General features: G+C 45.3%; 5 protein-coding genes across 7 annotated transcripts; 3 read left to right on the top strand and 2 right to left on the bottom strand.

The window, feature by feature from the left end:
- The first annotated feature begins 225 nt into the window (after positions 1-225).
- LOC113500246 (E3 ubiquitin-protein ligase TRIM33) lies at positions 226-7352 on the top strand. The gene is made up of 13 exons (XM_026880953.1): positions 226-728; positions 2118-2391; positions 2513-2629; positions 2717-2831; positions 2915-3032; positions 3097-3207; positions 3287-3435; positions 3518-4115; positions 4496-4500; positions 4737-5062; positions 5139-5333; positions 5427-6175; positions 6260-7352. Exons 1-13 carry the CDS (start codon positions 579-581, stop codon positions 6392-6394), a joined length of 3042 nt encoding a protein of 1013 aa, XP_026736754.1. The 5' UTR covers positions 226-578; the 3' UTR covers positions 6395-7352.
- Positions 7353-7461: 109 nt separating this feature from the next.
- LOC113500327 (glucosamine-6-phosphate isomerase) lies at positions 7462-11143 on the top strand. Of its 2 annotated transcripts, none has more exons than XM_026881075.1 (5): positions 7462-7635; positions 8840-9081; positions 9160-9527; positions 9905-10078; positions 10793-10972. In XM_026881075.1, exons 2-5 carry the CDS (start codon positions 8856-8858, stop codon positions 10859-10861), a joined length of 837 nt encoding a protein of 278 aa, XP_026736876.1. In that variant the 5' UTR covers positions 7462-7635; positions 8840-8855; the 3' UTR covers positions 10862-10972. The 2 variants fall into 2 exon arrangements, with proteins under 2 accessions (XP_026736876.1, XP_026736877.1); XM_026881076.1 differs by having other exon boundaries at positions 7463-7635; positions 10971-11143.
- Positions 11144-11197: 54 nt separating this feature from the next.
- On the bottom strand, positions 11198-13923 carry LOC113500325 (replication factor C subunit 2). The gene is made up of 3 exons (XM_026881074.1): positions 13303-13923; positions 12146-12367; positions 11198-12078 (listed from the first exon to the last, which is right to left on the bottom strand). The coding sequence occupies exons 1-3, from the start codon at positions 13669-13671 to the stop codon at positions 11611-11613; spliced, it is 1059 nt and encodes a 352-aa protein (XP_026736875.1). The 5' UTR covers positions 13672-13923; the 3' UTR covers positions 11198-11610.
- Positions 13924-14323: 400 nt separating this feature from the next.
- LOC113500328 (charged multivesicular body protein 2a) lies at positions 14324-16353 on the top strand. Of its 2 annotated transcripts, none has more exons than XM_026881079.1 (6): positions 14324-14610; positions 14892-15088; positions 15443-15655; positions 15795-15892; positions 15975-16072; positions 16145-16260. In XM_026881079.1, the coding sequence occupies exons 2-6, from the start codon at positions 14921-14923 to the stop codon at positions 16258-16260; spliced, it is 693 nt and encodes a 230-aa protein (XP_026736880.1). In that variant the 5' UTR covers positions 14324-14610; positions 14892-14920. The 2 variants fall into 2 exon arrangements, with proteins under 2 accessions (XP_026736880.1, XP_026736878.1); XM_026881077.1 differs by having other exon boundaries at positions 14476-14610; positions 14888-15088; positions 16145-16353.
- A 49-nt stretch (positions 16354-16402) lies between these two features.
- On the bottom strand, positions 16403-19632 carry LOC113500329 (lysoplasmalogenase-like; the record flags this gene model as incomplete). Its single annotated transcript, XM_026881080.1, is given in 2 exon segments — positions 16403-18666; positions 19436-19632. Coding segments are annotated over 2 exon segments (687 nt in total), but the record flags the coding sequence as incomplete, so codon positions are not given.
- Positions 19633-23136: the final 3504 nt, after the last annotated feature.

Here is a 23136-nt window from a genome sequence, read left to right as displayed (position 1 = left end):
GATCTTGGTAACTGAAATCTGAAACAGCCTGTCTGATAGTCATACCATACACAAATGATACGGTCATCACACTCTTTTTTTACTCAGAAAAATGTTTGCTATATTTATTTATTTTAAATTTTACTGTGCGTCAAGTTTGATGAAGAGTATCATGGTCTGATTCAAAAATAACAAATGAAAATAATTTTATTGCAAATCTATAATTTTCAATTAAATTCTACCCACAGATTCTACCATCCATTGTCTATGTGCGTTGATGGTTGTCGAGCAGACGCATGTTAAGAATTTCTGGAGATTATTTTGTTGATAAACTTCTTTATTTATTTTAGGAATAAGACTTGTATTCATTATCCCTACTAGCGGCTAGTACTCGTTTTATGTGATATCTCAAGTTGTATATTTATGTGTCAGTGGTGGGACGCTGTTGTTCGGCGGCATCTCGCAATCGTAGTGCTCAATTAGCTATGTCTACGTGCCAGTGTCTCCGGGCAAACGAGTGAAAGTGCTACAAATAAAACGGGTTAACATGTTAGGGCGGCCGGGAAAATGAATGAGCGGCGATCAGAAAAGCCAGTGCAATGGAAAACGTAAACTTTCATTCGGGTGGGGAGGATATCGTCATCGAGCGGGACCTGATGGACCTGGGCCCGCTGCTCGGCGTCACCATCAAGGAGGAGGTGCAGGACGAGCTGCCCGACCCGAGCTTGCCGCCGGCCACCGCACGCAATGTAAGCTCCTCACAGCTGCTGCAGGTCCCAGCCAATATACTCATTATGTTGTCAAATTGTGCTATAAATATGCGGTTATTTTAATAAATCCAGTATCTATCAGTAAATATTTTAAATTAAAAAACAAGTGAATAAATAATACCATCCGTGCTAATTAATTAAACAATCACCTAAAAAATATACTACTTTACAATAATAGTCATCTATAATTCAGTTATTTTGATAAAGATAACTTGCACTCAATGTCTGTGGTAGAGCTACTTTCTGTTTTAACTTTATCTAAAATTTAATGAAAAACCTAAAAAAATATGTTCTATTATAATTATGTTAGCTGTGCATAAATTTGGATGATGAGGTGACTTTATCAGACTATATCAAAAGAAAGACTAATATTTAAATTGCAATTTCAGATTCAAAATTATAATTTCCATGTACAGTTGTATACAACTGTGCTTTTTGTAATTAATAGTGTAAATGTGATTAATAAACATAACTCATCTTAAGGTGTCCTAGTGAAATTAAACAAACTGGTGAGGGTTTGTTTACTTCACTCATATTTTAAACACAAATCTTCATATGGATGTTTGTTATTCTTCCAGGCTAAAACTGCTGAATGGATTTTAACAAAATTTTATAATAATACTGTGTGTACATTAAAATAACACATAGGTTGCAATATAAAATAAATATATGAAGATATTATTTAAATTGTTCAAAATATATCATACAATTATTTATTATTTATTCAATTAAATGTGTACAGAATACCGATATCTATAAGACATAGTGATGTAGTCGAATCAGTAAAAAGCCTGCTCTGAATTTTATTAGGCTTCTCAATATTTCCTATTGTGAAAAAATAAAACTTTTCGTTGTGTTTTTATTTTGTTGGATTAAAATGATGTGGTGGCTTGAAAATAATGAAGAAATAAAAATAATGTTGTGATCAAATGATCAAGTTTAGTTAGTTGATTGTTTAGAAAAATAAAAAAAACTTGCAGTATGTAAGAACTGATTATGGTGAACAGTAAATCATGTTCTTATTTTAATTAGTAGTAAGGCTAGTCGTAATCCGACCGAGCTTGCTGACCTCACGCTATGTAGACCCTTCCATTGTCGGGAACCGCAACACACGCCGATGCGCGTCAATTCTTCTGCAAGTGAAAAATTCAAAAAAGCTTGTCAATCGTGATTGCTTGAAATTCGTTCTTTGCTGCAGTTGCATGCACCTCAAGGCGACAAGTACTCACAATTGATTTGCTTTTTATTTTACGATGCGCAAAGCGATCCCCACTCTTCCACCGAGCTCTCAAGATCCATGCCGGTAACGATACTAGCGTTTCAAGGTAGTTTTTGATATGACTAGTTAAGTTGTACGTGTGGTCGCAGGCTCGCAGCACGCCAGACGGCGGTGCGGAGGGCGGCGCGGTGGGCGCGGGGTCGCCGGGCGGCGCGGCCGACGCGGGCAAGGGCTCCAGCGCGGACTCGCTGGCGTCGCCCGGCGCGCGCCCCCCGCTGTCGGCCACGCGCTGCGTGCTCTGCAACACCGCGCTGGCGCTGGCTGAAGGCACTCCTAAGCTCATGGAATGCCTGCATTCAGCGTGTGAGCCGTGCATTAAAGCCAAGCTCGACGAGAAGCAAGCCAGCTCTCGAGACTTCCTAGGTATATCTACTTACTAAAACCGAACTCATTTGTAACCTGGCAATTTTTGGAAAGTTTAAATTGTATGATGATTAGCTCTGCCACAGTGTTGATGGGTTTTGTTATATTGCATATATTGCAGGTGCAGAGCGCGTAACGGTAACATGCCCCGCGTGTCGCCTGCAGTGCCAGGTGGCAAATATGATTGACCAACGGTTTGTGATAGAGAAGATGGCTGTGGAGCAGGCTGGCAGCAATGGTAAGTACATTAAACAGCCGGAATAGTTAGTCAGGCCTCAGTTTTCACTTGAACATGGTGTATAATGATGTGGTTTTTGGGTGGCAGGCGGCGTCATTGGCGAGCAGCAGTGCAATAGTTGCGAGGACACGGAGCCCGCCACCAGTTACTGCGTGGACTGCGCCGAGTTCATCTGCGACAACTGCGTGCACGCACATCAAAGGTAGATTTTCAATCAATATAACCTATAACTAAACCATTATAAGAGCCAGTATTGATGATTGTAAGTTGTATTTAAATGAGCAGGTTGAAGATCACGAAGGAGCACACCATCAAATCGAAGGAGGAGGCGGTAGCGGAACTGCAGGCGGCGCAGGGCGGCGCCACCAGCGCTCATGACATGTTCTGCGCAGAGCACACGCAGGTACTGTCACAGATGGCAGCCCGCGCGCCCCTGTCGCCCTGCGCTCACACGCCTCTCTGTGCAGGAGCGGCTGACGCTGTTCTGCGAGACCTGCGACCGTCTGACGTGCCGCGACTGCCAGCTGCAGCACCACCGAGACCACAAGTACCAGTTCAGCACCGAGATGGCCGCGCAGGTCTAACATGCCAATATATGATAATGTTAATGAAATATGTGTCGCGCTCTATTCAAACATAATGTCATGTCGTGTGCAGGCGCGCGCCAACATAAGTTCGCTGCTATCGGAGGTGAGCTACAAGCGCGTGCTGCTGGGATCCGCCATGAAAGTGATTCGTGACCGCCAGCAGCTCATCGCCGACAAGAAGAAATCGCTCGTGCACGAGATCACGCAGACTGTCGTTAAGTGAGTATCGCCGGCTCGATGCCAGTACAGGGCTTATTATCAGATTGTCAGATCGACAAGTGCGACGGGTGCGTCGTTGCAGGTTGACGAACGCCATCAACACGCGCGGCAAGCAGCTGGTGCTGCGGCTGAACGAGGTGTGCGACGCCAAGCAGCGCACGCTGACGGAGAAGAAGGAGGCGCTGGAGCAGCTGGCCGGCATCACGGACCACTGCGTGGGCTTCGTGGGCGCGGCGCTGGAGGGCTCCGACACGGCCGTGCTGCACGCCAAGCGCGCCGTGTGCGCGCACCTGCAGCGCATCAAGTCGCGCCGCGCCGACATCCCCAACCCCGAGATCCCCGTGCGCATCGCGCTGGCGCTGGACAAGCTGCCCGAGCTGCTGCGCGTGCTGGCCGGCATCGGCGCCATCGTGGTGGACGGCAAGCTGGACGCCGGCGCCGCGCCCGCGCAGGGCCCCTACCACCCGCCCGCGCCCCCGCGCCCGAGCCCGCGCCCCCCGCGCCGCCGCCCTCCGCCATGGTCGCGCTGCAGCACGTGGCCATGCACCAGGTCTGTATGCCTCGCCGCCGCCCCTCGCGGCCCCTCGCTCCCCACTAACCCTACTTGTGACTCATGTGCGACATTGTTCCATGCATCAGACGTTGGCTCGCTACCAGGTCAGTGTGGTCGCGGTGTCTTGTGATCAATTATGTCGCAAAATGCTTCCAGCTTCTTTTCTTTCAATGGGTGTTTATTATGCATGTATATAGTTAAATTCATTGTGTATTTGAATGTCTTCTATCCATATGATATAATTTTATGGAATTCATTTACTCAGCGCTCCAAATTAAAATTAAATATGCCATCTTTTTTACGTAAATAACCTTTGGGACTTACGACTTTATTTAATCAATGGACCTATTAAAAGTGATGGTCGAAATAAAATATTAATTGCTTGTCTCTGAGCACACAAATCATGGTAGGTTTTTATGTCTTTATTATTTTAATGTTTTTCAGTTAATAATAATATTAATTGAAACATGACTGAAATATGACTGAAATATTTTAATAATATTTCAGTACAGGCATGTAATCTATATGACACATATGTATTTGTGAATCTTACTTCTACATGTCGTTTCGTCGTGGACAAGCTTGATAGTTACCTAGATGTAGAAATCATTGCTTCTGAAGGACATTGATGTGTAGTGGATGTGGCATGACTTATACTACTAAGACGAATAATGTAAATTGTAAAATTAATGTATCTATTTGCGACTGAAAACATTTTGCTGCTTTGTGTTCTTTGAAATTGGCATAGATTTGATAAGAGTGGTGCGTTCCCCCAGCAGTCGTACGCGCAGGCGGGCGCGGGCGGCGGCTACCTGCCGCTGGCGGGGCTGCGCGCGCGCCCCACGCCGCTGCGCCATGCCCACGTGACCTCCACCACGCACCCGCACCACCTGCACGGCAGCTGGCGCGCGCGCAGCCCGCCGCCCGCCGCGCCCCCCGCGCCCCCCGGCGTCAGCGAGATGAACCTGCGCGGCCTGCTCAACGCGCAGTCGCAGCGCGCCGCGCCCCGCGCCCTGCCGCCCGCGCTGCCCGCGCACCCCGCGCAGCTCGCCATGCAGCACGCCTACCACCAGAGTGAGTGTCGCGCCCCGCCCGCCCCGCCCCGCCCCGCCCCGTCCCGCCCCCCGTACTCATGTGTCGCGGCTTGCAGTGATGGGCGCCTACTCGCCGGGCGGCTACGGCGGCTCCGCGGGCCCCACGGGGCGCCGCAGCGGCGGGCCCCGCACGCCGTCCCCCGCGCCGCCGCCCGCCTACCACCAGCACCAGCAGCTGCAGCACCCGCAGCCGCCGCAGCAGCACCAACCCGCCGCCAAGTGGCACATCCCGCAGCAAGGACTAGCCAACGGTCGGTATCCAAATCTGTGAACGACACCACTGAACTGTCACCTTGACCAAGGACGGTGCGCGACATAGTGACGTGAGCGCTGTTGCTGTTCAGGGGGCTTCGAGGCGAGTGCGGCGTCGACCCTGAGCGGCGGGCAGGACTTCAAGATTACGCTGGGCCGGAGCAACCGCGCGCCCGCCGCGCTGGCGTCCGTGACGTCCACCAACCCCAAGACGCCCAGCCCCAGCCTGGCGGGCGGCGTGCCCGGCGAGCTGGACAAGGTGTGTGCGGCCTCGGTGCAGGACCTCATGGCCACCATCGCCAAGCTGGACTCCAACGGCGTGCAGGTGGTGGCGGAGCCCGAGCCGGCGTCGCCCGCGCCGCCCGTGCACTCGTCCACGGACGCGGCGCCCGGCGACCCCAACGAGGACTGGTGCGCCGTCTGCATGGACGGCGGCGAGCTCATGTGCTGCGACCGCTGCCCCAAGGTGTTCCACCAGTACTGCCACATCCCCACCATCGACAAGCTGCCCGACGAGACCGAGACCTGGCAGTGTCTGCTGTGCGTGAACTTCGCGGAGCTGGCGCCCGAGCCCGAGGCGGCGGGCGGCCTGGGCCCGCGCGCGCGCCGCCTGGTGGAGCGGCTGACGCTGGAGCTGTACTGCCAGTACGAGGCCAGCCTGCCCTTCCGCGAGCCCGTGTCGCCCGACAACGCGCACTACCACGCCAAGATCCCGCAGCCCATGTGTCTGGACATGATCCGCATGAAGCTGCAGCCGCGCAGCCCGCAGCGCTACACCCACGTGGCGCAGTTCGTGGCCGACGCGCGCCTGCTGTTCCGCAACGCCTACAGGTACAATCCGGTGAGTGCGCGACCAGGACCTGCCGAGACTGCTCTGTAGCCGCCGCCGCCCCGACTCTAACCGACTGTGTTTGTGTCTCCGCAGGTGGACAGCAGTATCTACAAGGATGCCAAGCGGCTGGAAGAGTTCTTCGACGCGCAGCTGGCCAAGTTCCTTCCCGAGTACGTGTACTGGAGCGGCGAGGGCGAGCCGCCCGCCAAGCGCCCACGCGCGCACTAACCCTTCTCAAGTCCATTTTGTAAATATTACCTTGATATTAATACTTTTTGTCGTCTTATATCTTGAAAAGTTCCTTTATAGCGGCGTAACCGTAGAACGTAGGACAAGGTCGAGGCGTCCGAGACCGCGCGACTTCCGACCGGACTGTTGTGACTGACGCCGTGTTGTTGTTATGTGACGAGCGCGGTGTACTAGGTTGATATTACGGACTCCCGATACAGTTTGGATATTCTGTTGCAAGTTACGTTTGGCTAGCTAAATATTATAAATATGTTGAGACTTGTTTTATGTGAGCACTGTTTCTGTGCGAGGCCACTGTTGTCGGCTAAGCAGATAATTTACTCTTATTGTATATCTTGCTGGTCTCGCTCCAGTCCTGTACATACATAATATAGATAAGGTACCATTACATAGAATATCACACTCGTTATAATTAATTAAATAAGTATTTTTATAATTAAAATAATATTATACGGTTTTATCACACTTGTTATACGCTAAGTATTAAACAAGGAAAAGTTGCCAATTTAAACAGAAGTTAAATTATGAGCCATCAATATTACACAAGTAATGTTATGTTTTAAATTTGAGAACTATTTGTCGACTTTGAATTATATTAGCGGTAGAACATTGATATGTAACACAATTCGCTCTCTGAATGTGATTTTAAATTAAGCCACCTTGTGATTTACATTTTTAAATCGTTTTATTTTTCTCCTAAGAGTAAAGATTGTGAAACTAAGTGAAGTACTTTGTTATTAAAAGACAATTGTAAAAGTAGTCGTCACGAGAGGCAGGCGGGCAGCAGGCGGGCGGCGGGCCCTGGCGCCGCTCGGTTCCGTTTTATTGTTGTTAAAGTTGTATAACTTAGTGGTAACGGGGCGACTTGCATACCCAACTATTATGATAATCTCCATATAAGTATTATTCTATTAGAAATAAACCACATTTATTGGAATTAGTGTTTGTTATTCCCTTCCCCCATCCGCTCCGCCTCATTAACGATAGCGCGGCAACCCCGGCGCCGGCTGACAGCTGTCACGCAGATGACAGCTGTCAGAGCGTGACGTCACTGACGTGAGGCCAGCCGCCAGCGCGAGCCGGCGAGTAGTGCGAGTGCGGCATCACAAGCCGCCAGCCCGCCGAGTAGCCCGGCCTCGGACCTGCTGCCTGCCGCCGTCTGTAGCCGCATCACACCTCTCGCCGACCACCGCAGACACCGACCTTCAAACCGCCCCGAGGTGAGTGACCTCGCCACAGAGGTTGTTGACATATTTCGCATTGCCAAAAACATTCGAATCTTGGTATTCACCGTTATTTCGTTGTCTCACTTGGTTATTTGTTCATAAAGCAGCTCAGGATAGTCGAACACTAGTTTCGACAGTTTATTTAGTACATCTGTAAGTATCATAATTCCTTATCAGAAATTTGCTTTAATGATTGCACTAATATTTCTATAATTGTCATTAGTTCTGAAAGTCCTAATAACATCGAAACCGGTTTACATTTGAGAACTAAGTTTATGCAAAGGTCGAGCAATGTCAGATTTGTCCTTGCTCAAATAACACAATTACTATACTAGTAAGTAATAGAATTACTTGTAGACATTCTATTGATGATAGTTATTATACTATTCAAATGTAATATTCATTTCGTATTCAAGTCTTAACTTTATTGATAACCAAATGATGTATGTTAATCAATGTTAATTGTTATATTTGATTTTCATAGTATTGAATTAAGCCAATCACTATCAGTATGTTATTTTGACGTTCTGTAAATAAATTCAATCTATAACAGCGTGTCAACGCCTTGAGTGTTGTTGACCGGCGCTCGCCTGATAACTCGCGGCACGACAGCGGCCGGCGCGGCGTTGTTGTTGTTTGTATGTAGGACAACGACACGTTATCTACTCATTCAATGCCACTTAATGCTAGCGATTGCGCGATTGAAGTAGCACATCAAATAGCGAAACTCGCCGTTCATTATCGAACGTCAACAAATGACGTCATATATATATAAACAAACTTATTCAAGTACTGATTTTAAAATGTAGAATTACAGAAAAAGATTTAAGGCATACTTTAAAAAATGGACATACGATTGGCACTAGACTAACTTTAGCAAAAAGTTACGCTACTAGTCGGATTACGGAAGTGCTAAAATATAACAACTTCTTGGGTGACGAGTTGCAATGTGGGGAGTTATTGGTGTCAAAATGATAAAGACGTGTTGCTATGTCTAAGGTGTATATTATACTGAACTGATTAACTTAAGCTTAATACTAAGTAAATGTATAGGTATGTCGGGAGTAAGGTCGGCTTACACACTACTGAGTCAAGTGGAAGAATATCTTGTCAGCTTCCGTTCTGCGGTGAAGTAGCGAGTACGAGTAGCTCATACCAATCACGATGATGTCACAAAACTAAAAGGGAGTGGTTGCAGCATCCAGCGAGCCAGCATGCGCCTGATCATCCTGGAGGACGCGGGCGTGGTGGCGGACTGGGCGGCGCGCTTCGTACTGCAGCGCATCACGCAGTTCGCGCCCGGCCCGGGGAGGCACTTCGTGCTGGGCCTGCCCACCGGCGGGACGCCGCTCGGCATGTACCGCCGGCTCATCGACTTCTACAAGGAGGGCCGCCTGTCCTTCAAGTACGTCACCACCTTCAACATGGACGAGTACGTCGGTGAGTACCCCCCCTTCCCCGCCTCGCCCCGGCCGCCGCGCGGCTCGTGCCCACTGTAGCGTGTGTCGGTGTGTGCAGGTCTGCCGCGCGACCACCCCGAGTCCTACCACTACTACATGTGGAACGAGTTCTTCAAGCACGTGGACATCGACCCCGGTAACGCGCACGTGCTGGACGGGAACGCGGCCGACCTGGTGGGCGAGTGCCGCCGCTTCGAGGAGCTGATCGCGGCGGCGGGCGGCGTGCACCTGTTCATCGGCGGCATCGGGCCCGACGGACACATCGCCTTCAACGAGCCGGGCTCGTCGCTGGTGTCGCGCACGCGCGTCAAGACGCTCGCCTACGACACGCTCGAGGCCAACAAGCGCTTCTTCGGCAACGACATCAGCAAGGTGCCGCGCCAGGCGCTCACTGTCGGCGTAGGCACCGTCATGGACGCCAAAGAGGTAACCCACACCTACATCATTATATTTATTACTCTCAGGTTGTTGTATATATATTTTCTTCTTGTATTATTATTTAATACACCCTACTAATGTAATGTAATGATACGATTCGTTTCATGAACTAAAAATACCTATGAACAATTCTAAATAACAACTCTCGCAGCTAGAATTTTATCACAGGTATTACGACTACGACTGATAATATGTAACTTGACAAACAGTCCGTTGGGCCTTGTGCCGCCAACCTCAGCCTTGGGAAAGATTTTACTAGAACATTGCTAGATGCAAACTAAACGTAAAGGACTAAATATAAGAAATAGAGAGTACATTAATTTTTTAAATTTAATCAAAGCAGTGAGTGTTTTTGGCGTTCACAGGTGATGATCCTGATCACGGGCGTGCACAAGTCGCTGGCGCTGGCCAAGGCCGTGGAGGAAGGCGTCAACCACATGTGGACGGTGTCGGCCTTCCAGCAGCACGCGCAGGCGCTGTTCGTGTGCGACGAGGACGCCACGCTCGAGCTGCGCGTCAAGACCGTCAAGTACTTCAAGGTAAGCCGTAACCCACCTCATACTAACAATCACTCTTCTCTGACCTTCGAACCCAGCGCCACAACCACTTACTATAAGTCCCTACTAACGCTTATACTCACGACATAGTCTTGCAAACAACCATTCTACTGATCAGTGTTAGCAAATCTGAAAAATAAAGCCCTAAATTCCCCTCATTGTATATCATTACTACAAAAATGTCCTAAAACGAACAAGACATTTTTTCTAAAAAAATATTTGTAAATGTTGCTGAAAACAGGTGCTTTTCAGAACTCTAATAATAGCATACAGAAGGCGAGCATTGGCTTCAGACAGTTTTCTTTCAGATTATTGTTTCTTTTTTGCACATCTTATAAACAAAACAGAACCAATTGACAACAGACAAAACTGTGATGTCTAGCATGCACGGTGACAAGACAGACACACAAATCTGTTTGGTGTCAAATGAGCGCACTCTCATGCTCAATGCTTCCAACTAACTAATATCATCAATTTCTCTTCACACTGGTGCTTGCATGTGACGCACAGCAGTATAGAAAAAATAATCAAAAGCAGAAATGATATAATGATTGCTGTCAAATTTTAACGATATCTCGTTACGAATAATTATTTGGCATCAAGAGTTGTAAGCATGTCGCTATTGTTGGGTACGGTGGGCCCCGAGCGGGCGGGTGGCGGGTGGCGGGCCCGCGCTGAGAGCCGCCTTGTGTGCAGGCGCTGAGCGAGGAGCACCAGAAGATGATCGACGGCGTGCCCGTGGACGAGCAGCGCGTGTTGCACTAGCGGCCGCCCGCTCCCGCCCGCACTCGGCGTGCCCGAGGACGAGCAGTGCGTCCTGCAGTAGCGGCCGCCGCCCGCTCCCGCCCACACTCAGCGCGCTTACCTGTTGCAGAGCCTCATGACGGAGCACAACAAGCTGCTGGAGATCAAGCGGTGACTCGCACACATTCCACACTCGGCTCACGAGGGAGCGATCAGATCGACACTCTCGTCATTTTATTAATGTTAAGACTTTATATACCTAGTACATTATTTTATTATATTATATGCGTAATCTAAAGAATACATTTTTGTAATTTTTTCTTCATTGTTTTATTTATTAAAATTACCAAATTTTTCTTTTACTTGGGTAGACATCCCAATCTTCCTCGTTCCACATTCTACAGTATTGAATACCTGCTGTTTCACGCGCGGTTTTTATTGAACGTATAATATGTTTATAAAAGTAATCAAAACCACAAAGACTGTTCTGTTACAGTAACATCTGTCGCGGTATGTCATTTTCATTATGTCGTGTTGTGTAGAAAGTGCCATTTGCATTGGCTCTTATACCAATAACAATTTTGATAACACTGACACATTTTGAACTTTTGTACTGGAATAACACTAAAATTGAAGCAGGTAGGCAAGTTTCTGAGAGTTTTACAATTTTAGTTCAGACATTAAACAGGGTATGTTTTCTTAGAAATATCTTGCTCTTAAAGCCATAATTATCTGTCTAAATCACAATTATTGGAATCTGGCCGCGCCGCTCAGAAGCCGCTACGGGGCGGCGGGGCGGCGGCGCGGCAGCAGCGCGCCAGCAGACCCGCCAGCTGCAGCGGCGAGCTCAGGCCGTCCGCCACGCGCAGCTGCGTCAGCCCCACCTCTCGCGCGAACGCCAGCCGCGTGGCCTCGTCCACGTCCAGCGTCTTGCAAACGCGGAACACGTTGCTGACGATGTCCTCGGCCGCGTAGCCCAGCTTGCACAGCTTGGCGATGACCTTGTAGGCCTCGTGGATGTCGCGGCGCGCGCAGGCGGCCAGCATGCCCCGCACCAGCATGGGGTGTGGCTCGTCGCACACCTTGAACACGTGGTCGGCGCTGACGTGCGCGAAGCCTTGCGCCGTGGCCTGCAGGTTGTTGAGCGCGGCGCGCAGGTCGCCCTGCGCAGTGAACACCACCGCGTTCAGCCCCTCCTCCGTGTACGACAGCTGCTCCTTTTCGCACACCTCCAAGACCTGCCCATGGTTATTGATCACTACATTATAATTAAAACTGTTACACATGGTCACAAGTTATGCACACCTTTGCGAGTATCTGCGCGTCAGTGAGGCGCGAGTACCGCAGTACCGCGCAGCGCGACTGTATGGGCTCTATAATCTTCTCGGAGTTGTTGGCGGCCAGAGCGAAGCGCGTGGTATGCGAGTACAGCTCCATGGTGCGGCGCAGCGCCTGCTGGGCGCCCTCCGTCATGCTGTCCGCCTCGTCCAGGATCACCATCTTATGTCGTCCAGGTGGTAGTGTCACCTGCACAAAGCTCATCATTGTATTTGTGTTATATTTCTACAACAATTTTAGTGCCTCTTTAAGTGTTCAGATATAGCGAGGTTAGCCTTAAAACTCTTGTGCTTATGCCAACAAAGTTATGTACTGCATCTAATCTTTTCTGTTAATTAAACTTGCTTAAACATAATACAATGATATGAAAAGGTTTGTTGCAGTTTTGAAAACACCTCACTATAATCTAAGCTTCCTCTTAAGAAAATCTATTAATAATAATTAATAAGTAATGCATCTATGTTTGGGGTCTTCAGTTTGAATGGGTATGCCGCAAGGTTCAGTCTTCAGTCCTTTTCTCTTCTCAGCATACATAAATAATCTTCCCTTTATTATATCTAATCTAACTGACATAATTACATTAGCAGATTTTACATAAGAATTTTTAGATTGTTTTTTTCAGCCAAAAACTTGGCTTGGTTTTCAGCAAAGACTGATGCTGATGATGAGAAAAAAAACAACTTACAACTTAATCAGTATTTAATTTTCTACGTAACTTATAACAAACAACTCTGGGTCACAGTGGGGTGCTCACACGGCAAAGCTGGCTAGTAGTTAAGTTGGTGGAACTTACATTTACACAAATAAGACAGTTTATGGGTCTTACCAAAACTAGACTACCCTATGTAATTTACTCTCATAGCTTAATGTCCAGTATAAGACACCCACATGAAGTACTCTTAAAACAACAACAGGCCTGAAATAATGTTGAGCTAAAATCTTTAAAGCAGATCTTAGCGGACTATACCTGAATAGAAAGTTTGAGAAGTTACTATCAAAGACCTTCAAAAACATATCCATAAGCATCTCATAGTATTATGGATAAGTGACTAAACAGCTAACAAAATAGAGACAATAATTAAATTAGAAATTACTTAGTTATCCACATGTAAACTATGAAATACCTTTTGTTGTGCAAACATCTTGATCTTGTTGCGCACGACGTCGATGCCGCGGTCGTTAGAGGCGTTGAGCTCAAGTACGGCGTCGCGGAAGGAGGCGCCCAGCAGCGCGCGCGCCAGGCATAGGATGGTGGTGGTCTTGCCCACGCCGGGCGGGCCCGCGATGATGATGTTGGGCGCGTTCCCCGTGCGCGCGAACACGGCCAGCCTCGACACGGTGTCCTCATTGCCAACAACATCGCTGAACGTTATAGGCCGGTACTTCTCTATCCACGGTAAATGGGATACTGCTTTCGAGCCGCTGCTGCCAACTTGGGACTTGGAAGGCTTTGATGGTATTTCATCCACTTCCATTACATCGGTATCACTCATATCTTTTTAAATTTTCTCTAAATGTTTAAAGAAAAAAGGTACTGTAAGAAAGTTATTGTTGTTTCATTGACGATAACCTTACAGTCAACAAAACGAACCGTAGTGATTAAAAAATCGTCGGCTGCACTTATATTATTAATATAGAAACAATAAGTGAAGCCATCAGTTTAAAGTTTTATGTTTTTAGAAGTTCAAGAATTTGTAGTCACTTTAGGTTGACAAGAGGAAGCAGTAACTGTCAAAAATGTCACAGTATACACACTTGACAATCCAGCAACGTTTCAGTTTCCACACGTGCAAACGTATCTAAGAAACGTATAATTCATGTAGAAACATTATATAAACGTTTTTAAGAGTTGTCCTTTGCTTTTAAATTGTATAGTAAAACAATTAAAAAGCAAATCTTGCCTTGCTGTGATGATTGGCTGAACTAAAATAGGAAAGTATTTACTGGACCACACCCAGTACAAACAAGGTGGTGTACCATCAGCGGGTACAATTAAAGACATTATATACTCTAGGAGAAGCCCTAAAGTCTGAATTGTCTTTGTGAATGACACGTACGTTACCTAACTTATGTGTGTCTGTGATTTTACGTCTCTCTGTGTTTGTAAGACTCGACAATGACAGGAGGCGTAATTGTCATTTTGACAGATGACAAGATATGGATGTGAATTGTGACATTTGCCTTTTGTTTGTCTGCTATAAAATTTTCTAATTTTCTAATAGTGGATGTATTTTATCATATTATATTATTTAATTTTACAATAACACACAAACCCTTTGATTAAATTTGATGGCATTACAATTATTAGTCTACTACCACAGCCAAAGTGACTGATGCAGTAGGAATGGTGAATCATCTCTCCAAATACTTTAAGCAGTGGTTTAATTAATAGACAGCTCTATCAACATATTCCTCTTTATTAGTTTAGTCAGGTAAGCAAGCGTTTGTTTATTACTTGCATTATAAATTTGTATAAACTTTATCGCACTAGTTCTATTTTTATTATAATATTTTAAAGTTACTATGAAGAGCTAGGCCCCCTAGCACAGCTAATTACTTACTGAAAAGGTGAACTCTACGTAATATTTACTATTTTTGCTTATGTCTCAAAATTATCATTTTTTTTTACTTTACTCCAGTACAATGTTATTTTTTAATTTTTGACTAATAAATGAAATATAATACTACCTTTACACCACAATGTTTCAGTTAGAGGGAAAAAAAGACCAAAAGACATTCAAAATGGAGTGGTTATTTGGTCACCGGATGACTCCGGAGGAGATGTTACGCAAAAACCAGCGTGCGCTGAACAAGGCCATGAGGGACCTGGACCGGGAGCGCATGAAGATGGAGCAGCAGGAGAAGAAAGTCATCGCTGATATCAAGAAACTGGCAAAAGAAGGACAGATGGTTGGTGTTGATAAGTTGAATACTAGGTCATACAGGCATTTCTCAGTGCAGTGTACCTACTTAACAGATTACACTGTTATTTACAAAACTGAGTATATTTCAGTTATGAGTATTTTTTGTAGTTAAAATTTGTCAAATCTATGTATTATAGTGGAATATACAGTCTAATGTTGTTCCTAAAAGCCATTAGGTATATGTAATAAAAAAAAATCAATATTTGCTTGCACTTGCAAGTCACATGCACACAGAGCCCACTGAGCCCAGCCTCAGAACAAGCATTTGTGGATCACAAAAGTGCTTTTCTACACACTGGAATTAAAAACTTTTATTTTGGCTTTGATCAATATTCTGTAGGATGCGGTCAAGATAATGGCAAAAGACCTGGTGCGTACCCGTCGCTACGTGAGGAAGTTCATGCTAATGAAGGCCAACATCCAGGCCGTGTCCCTCAAGATCCAGACTCTGAAGTCACAGAACACGATGGCGCAGGCAATGCGCGGCGTCACACGCGCCATGGCCACCATGAACAGACAGCTCAACATGCCGCAGATACAGAAGATATTACAGGTAACTAGCAGCACCCGCGCCTTACCAGGACTCTTGCACCCAGTAGTTGATGAGGTTTAATAGGACATCTTAAAAGTTGTGAATTTTATATTGTCTTCATGTTTCTTTCAATAATTAAAACACATTAATCGGTTTACAGGAGTTTGAAAAGCAATCAGAGATTATGGACATGAAGGAGGAGATGATGAGCGACTCTATCGACGAGGCTATGGAGGCGGACGACGACGAGGAGGAGAGGTAATACTGCTGTCCCGCTCACTCTACACAGCGTGTTGGTGAGTGTGAGCGTGTGTACTAAGTGTGCGGCTTGTATGTCCAGCGACGCGGTGGTGTCGCAGATCCTGGACGAGCTGGGGCTGCAGCTGAACGACACGCTGTCGGGGCTGCCGCAGGCCACGGGCTCGCTGGCCGTGTCGGGTGAGTGCGGGGTGTGGGGCGGGGTGGGGGGGGGGGGCGCCAGGCGGGCCGGCTGACGCGCGTGTGTTGCAGGGCGCGGCGCGGCGGCGGCGGCGCCGGTGGCGCTGGCGGGCGGCTCGGGGGGGGGCGCGGCGCCCGACGCCGACGCCGAGCTGCAGGCGCGCCTCGACAACCTGCGCCGCGAGTGACCGCCCTCATCACTCTACACCGTGTTGTTAAGTTATTCTAAATAATTAAGTTTATCTGCAAATATTATATAATAAATATTTTTGTAATACTTATTTCGCTTGCGTCATTTTTATTATAAGGTTGTACATTGAAGCTCGCGTATGATTTGGAATAGTTTAATATTCACTCTACAAATACAATACATTACTTATGTATAACCGACTACAACGATATAACGTTCAATAAAATATTATACTAATTTACATAAAACCACTTTCTATTTTGAATAGTGACATGATGGGTTATAAAGTAGACACGCGAGCGCGCCGACACAGATCCCTCGATATACGGCGGTATACAGGCGCCTCAACTAGATAGGTAGTATAGGTACATAATAAACTAATGCTCTTTATTTCGTAACATATTTTATAGAATCAATTTAAAACTTAGTACATTTTTGGATGTAAATGCTTTCCCTTTGTCTTTAATACGAAAATAAATTATATGACTGAATATCAAGTACCTAATCGTGGCACGTAATGTTGGCGACTACGAGCAGATTTGTTTTGCTTGTTAGTGCAAGCTGAAGTACATATAACGACTGTTTAAATGCATTCTTATGAGAGCAGCTATCTATTTCCCGCGGCTAGTGCGGTTCTGACTACAAATACGTACATAACAAGTGCCTCCTTTAATGAATGCAGTACACCTACTAAGTTACTCAACTGGAGCAATCAGACGCCGTTACCGAACACTAACAGCTACTGTAAGCTGTACAGACACGAACAAAACTATACATACGGAGCTATATCAATAAACGAGGATCAGTCTTCGTACTAGCGAACACTTTAATAGCCGACGACAATTCGAAATGAGAACAACAACTACTTACTAGATATTTTTGTGAGCAATTTTTGTAATACGTAGCAGATGATATTGTGTTTTATCAATGAACCGCGCTGAAATGAGGTAGGCAATGGAAGTTTTCACTTTGCATCTTTAGTCTATTTCACACGTGAAGCAGTATCTATAAATATCCAGCATCCAGAGACAAAGTCATCATATTAATAAATGCATTAATAAAAGCCCTCTCTGTGTTAATCTTATTTCCAAAGTATTATTAGTGTAGCCGCAGCAGATGAATATTATCCGCGTGAGATGACACGATATATAAGACTACAGCTTGGTAGCGAAAGAACGGATAAACAGACGGCCGCAGCTAAGCCTCAGTAAAAGAGGTACGGGTAGTAGGGGAGAGTTACGGATTCTGTTGGTAATAAGGAGATATGACCCGACACTGGATGCGGGCGGCCCAAGATAGATCTCGATGGCGTGGAATTGGGGAGGTCTATGTCCAACAGTGGATGAATAGGGGCTGATGATGATGATGACCCGACACGACTAGAGAGACTATAAAATACGCAGGGTAATTAGTACGAATGTGTGCACCGGTCCACAGCACGGCGCGTCTCCGCTACTGTAGCAGAGACTTCGTACGGTGGTATTTATCTGATGATTATAATGTAATGCTTGACGATACCTCGTATTTTTAAGGTATCTATTAAACGAATGTAACGTGGATTGTGGGAGCTACTTACGGTACTTATTAGGTGGTGCGTATGACTTGAGAGTGGCTCGGGGCGCGCACTACCTGAGCCGTTGTCATTAACATGTAATAATAATAACTAGACCTAAACGAACTACTTGATTTCTAAAACCTTGAAGACATCCTTAACATATCACAGTCTGGTTGTGCCCACCATGTTTAACATGTGCTGCGGCGGCAGACCCGCGCTCAGTGTAAACGCTCTTATAAAATATAACAGATCACATGAGTATGACCAGCACACAAGTATCTACACTAACTATATGTATACGGAAGAAGGAGAGACTCAGTCTCGGAACAGGTATCCTAATCATAGTCAGGCGGCGCGCACTAGGCCGCCTTGGCGAGGGGCGCGGCGGGCGCGGGCGGCGGCCTGAGCGCGCTCAGCGCGATGAACAGCTGGCCGAGGTAGTAGGTGGACATGACGAGCACCTGCTGGCCCGGCAGCGCGCCGCCCGCGCCGAACAGCCCGTAGCCCAAGATGGCGTCGGAGAGCAGGAACAGCAGCGCGCCCGCCGCCGCCGCCCCGCCGCGCGCCGCGCCGCGCCACGCCATGGCGGCCAGCAGCAGCGCGTACAGCGGCACCAGCGCGGCCAGCGCGGGCGGCGGCCGCAGCGCGCGCGCGAACAGCAGCGCCGCCAGCAGCAGCGCCAGCCCCGCGCCCGCCGCGCGCCGCGCCCAGCCGAACGCCGCGATGTAGGCGCCGTGCGCTCCCGCGAAGGCCGCCATGCCCGCCACGAAGTGCTGCGGCCACAGCAGCAGCGCGTCGCCCAGCGCCGACAGCGCCAGCCCCGCCGCGACGCGGTGCGCGTACACGCTCCTGACACAACACCACACACTCACTGCAGGCCTCGCATTTTTCACAATCTCATTATACCGTAACAGTCGATAAAAAAACGAACTATAACAATAAGTACAGTTACAAGAAGTATTAATCCCCAGTATTGGCCAGAAGTTAATTCATTCAATTCTCAAAAATAAAAGTTATGGTAATAGTGTCAACCACAGAAGAAGAATATATTATATGTATATGAATTACACTTTTCCTGCACGGGTCTCAAACGTAGTACCGAAAAAAAAGTGGTAAAGAGGAGTTGCAAATTAAATGATAAAAAAAATCTAAACTGATAGCTATTCAATTGGATCGAATTTAATCGGAAAATTAGTTAGTAGGTACTTCCGGAGTATTTCGGTTACCCGCACAAACAAGTCATTGAATGAGAACCTGGGCCCCAAATCTGCTATTTACAATGGCCGATGAATAAATGGCAATTGTATTAAATTTGAAATTATTCCTATTCTCTTAAGCATTATGCCAACACAATAATTGGATATTCATTATTTCATTGCATTGATCTTGAGAGTACTGTCCCGTACTGAATTTCCAATTATTGTGTAGGAGAAATGCTTAAGAAAATATGAAAAGTGTCAATTTGTTAATACTTAAAGCGTATTATTTGTCATTGATGTGACCGTGCGACATGCCCTAGGACAACAACGACACGATAGACCTCGGGGCTGTCGGCGGTATCGTGTTGACAGATAACAGTGTGTAGTGATAGCGGCGCTATCTAATCTGTGGCACTGACTTGTGCGGCGCGGACTGCGGCAACAGCACGGCCAGCAGCAGGCACAGCACGGGCGCGCACTTGGCGGCCACAGCGCCGGGGGAGGGCGCGCCCCCCTCGCCCGCGCCCCCCGCGCCCCCTGCGCCCAGCGCCACGAAGTACACGCAGACACACTTGAAGAACGGCACCAGTCGCCCGCCCACGCTCACGCGCTTCACCTGCAACTCATCACCGTCACACTTTGCTTTATCGCGCTAACTCCACTATGTCGTTTGTCGTCAGCTATTTATAAAGGTATTTAAAAAACAAATATGTAGATACAAAGTGTCTGAATAAAAAATACAACTACAAGACAGTTTTTTTAAGTCTTCAGATAGCAAATGCAAAATTCTCAAGATTTTGAAGAAAACAAAGTTTATTTTACGTGAGTTGCTACGTGAGTCGTTTTTTTAGTTTTTTGAACTATTATTTTTTATTTCATTGCAGGGGAGGGTAGCGGAGGAGGGGATCTTTATTATAAACGCGAATGTTTGAGAGGATATTTGAAAGTTTGTATGCTAGTACTTAAATAAAATATGAATGTGGGCAGAGGGCACAGAGGTCGGTTACCGGTTGAGGGCGACTAATTAACCGTTTTCAATTTTACAGACGGATGTTTGCTACTTTATGAAGGTGTAATGACAAAAGAGAGAGAATAACAAAATATCCAGCAAAATTTGTTGCAGATTCTGTAAGACATCAAAATACCGTAACGCAATTTTTTTTATGACCAATCCAAAAATCCTATCCTATTGGTTACTGTGTCACTGAGAGCAATCCATAAGCTTTATTCAGCGTTAGCGTACTTATGGGCTGTAGACGTCAGATCACTCATATCAGGCAGTCGCTCAATGTAAGTACGGAGTTACTAACCTTCCTACCAGTTGTCTCAACAAACACTGCTTTGAAAGCCTCAGGAGTGGGTAGGAAGTAGGAGATGATGTAACGATCGAACAGGCCGCGGGTTATGGGGGGTCGCGTGCGACCTCCTTTAACACTACAAGTAGTCGGTCCGTTTTTAGTGTGGCCTAGCAACAGATTACGCGCTATGAGACTAACTAGTAGTTGTTCGCGGGTCCGCCCGCTACATGTATAAAATCGGGATAATATAATAGCTATCCTTTGTGTTAATCCTGGTTATAAAGTAACTGTGTAGGAACCAATATCCATAAAAATTAAACTTTCGCCTTTTAGTAGGAAGTAGGATTACTAGGACAGGGTTTATAATATCTATTAGTAGGATGGGTATCGATTCCATTAAGTAACTATGTAGGTTCTTATAACAAATTGTCATGAGTAGGTACCTGAGGGTCTTGCATGAGTAGTGTAATTATTATGCCTCATCTTACATTACGCGACCAGTTCCCCTTGTGTTTGTAAATAATGAGTGTAAAAGTAGGTGCCTCATGAATCTGCTTCACAATATGTATCAACATTTGACAAGGAACTCATAAATATTATCTACTGTGTGTCACGGAGTTCATAATGTGAGGTCTGCCGTGGCGTACGACTGCCGCGACATTGTACCTACTCGGTTACCTAGTCGTTTTAATGTAAATCAGTATATGGCCTTGATCATTTACAGTTATATGTATAAAGCAAAATCCAAAGCTTTTTCACCGTCGTCAATTATTTGTTTGCTGCCATGCAGTTACTCTAAACTTGGAGTTTAGATAGTCTTAGTTTTCAGCAGGTTGGACAAACATTATACCAGAAAAATAATAGTTGTAAGTCCGAGCCCTGAGAAGTAGCAACCACTCAGTTAAAGTATTGCACTTCATCTATTTCTTTTTAAATAGAGTAACTTAACTAACTCCTGAAAAACACATGCATCTAAAGTAAACTAAACTACACTAATAAACAGTACAGTTACATAATTATTTGAAGTACATTTCTTATTTTACCCTAGTCAGCTGATTGGTTGCTATGGAGGCCTTATCTTCTACAAGTTTAGATATTCAGAGACATCTCAAAGAAATAAGAAGATCTATACTATGGTTGGTTTAAATTCTTTATGCAACATCACAATATTGATTAACATGAAGACCATAGAGGAAGTCTCTCATTATTGACCTATTTTCACACAATGGGCTGGATGATTTAGTTCTTTTTTCATATTTTTTTTTATGAGTAGCTGTTTAAAGGGATTTATACAGATCCTGTTATTGACATAAAGGAAGAAAATTGCAGAGATGTTAAACATCATATGATGTACATGCAAAACATAAGTCTAAGAAAATTCGTAACTCTTGGAGATTTAATCTAATTCACATGATCACATAATTGCTCTTATCAGTAAACGTAACTTTGTTAAAAGATTTCTTGAAATAAACATTTTCCAATTAGAATTAAGCATAAGATTGAAAGGGAAAAATTATCTGATTTTAGGAAAAGATGATTAAAATGGAATGGAATCGGTCAACATCCTGTTTAGTTAGGATAGTTAACTTAAAGATAATGTTCATAGACTGAAATATACACGAAATACGTGACATCACGAAACAAGGCTTCGATCAGGTGATCACTGAGGTACATACTTGTGACAATATTGTATTACGAATTAACCACTCATTCAACGTTATATAGATCACTATATACAAGACTAGCTATAATACGCTCATATAGGCCTTACACATCCTAAGATAAAAGGAATTTAGTTTCCCAATTAACGAAACCTAACTCAAGGATTGGCCATATCGGAACTTTGAAGTCCGAATTTTCATAAAAGAAACGAAATTACTTCCCTTGTTATTGTAAATAAGGGCTGAAAGACAATAATACATAGGCGTAACATGGAAACGCAAGTGCAAAATCGATATTTTCATTGACAAGTGATGTGACGTTAGCCGAAATAGATGAACGAAAATTTAGGGTACTTACTCAGACGGGGCTGGGATATAAAGTCCCGGGATACTGCCAAGACATGCTGCTTTGCCGCCTGTTGAGACGTAAGGGTTGCAGCCGTTGTAGCCATTTTACAGTTTTCACTTTTAGGCAGTCAGCTCAATAAAACAGCAAACTGCGCTGCCTCCTCGCCCGAAAACTGACGAATGGATGTATTGTCTATGTTACTTCACGTGCCGTCACGTGACCTATCACAAGGCAAGAGTTGCTCTATGGTAGCCATATTTCCCTTAAAATCGATTAAATTTTTAAAAATTACCCCTAAAATACTTATTTCTTCTTTTTACCATGCTTTATAATAAAATATATAAGTTTATACAAAATGAACGCACAGTTATATGACACCTATTTAAAATATTATTTTATTTTCTAATTGTATAGATGGTAAAAAAACTAAAACAATGTTTTTGATTCATTTAAGTAAAAATGTAACTTTTATTCGATTAGTCACTGTCTGCAAAAGTAAGTATTGAAATGAGTTAACTTAAATCATTGACATAGAAACATAATAAATTAATGTTTAATATAACTCTATGACTTAAATTGACTGTTTATTATTGTTTTTCCTTAGGAGTTTTATTATATATAGGAATAAATTTTATGTAAACCTCAAAAGTTAATTAAAAAAAAATACCTTATCCTAAGAGATGCCTTTAGAAGAAGAAAATATGTTAATTTAAGTGATAAATCTTTATGACCCCCAAATAATAAAGGAGGTCTACAATTCAGCCGGTTATTACTACTAGGTTTTTCTCAGTAATTTTTATTTTGCGAGCATT

This window comes from Trichoplusia ni, chromosome 13 (genome assembly GCF_003590095.1).
Source record: "Trichoplusia ni isolate ovarian cell line Hi5 chromosome 13, tn1, whole genome shotgun sequence".
Classification (NCBI taxonomy): domain Eukaryota; kingdom Metazoa; phylum Arthropoda; class Insecta; order Lepidoptera; family Noctuidae; genus Trichoplusia; species Trichoplusia ni.
Note: the sequence above shows the minus strand (reverse complement) of the source record. Positions and strands in the feature narration are given on the sequence as shown.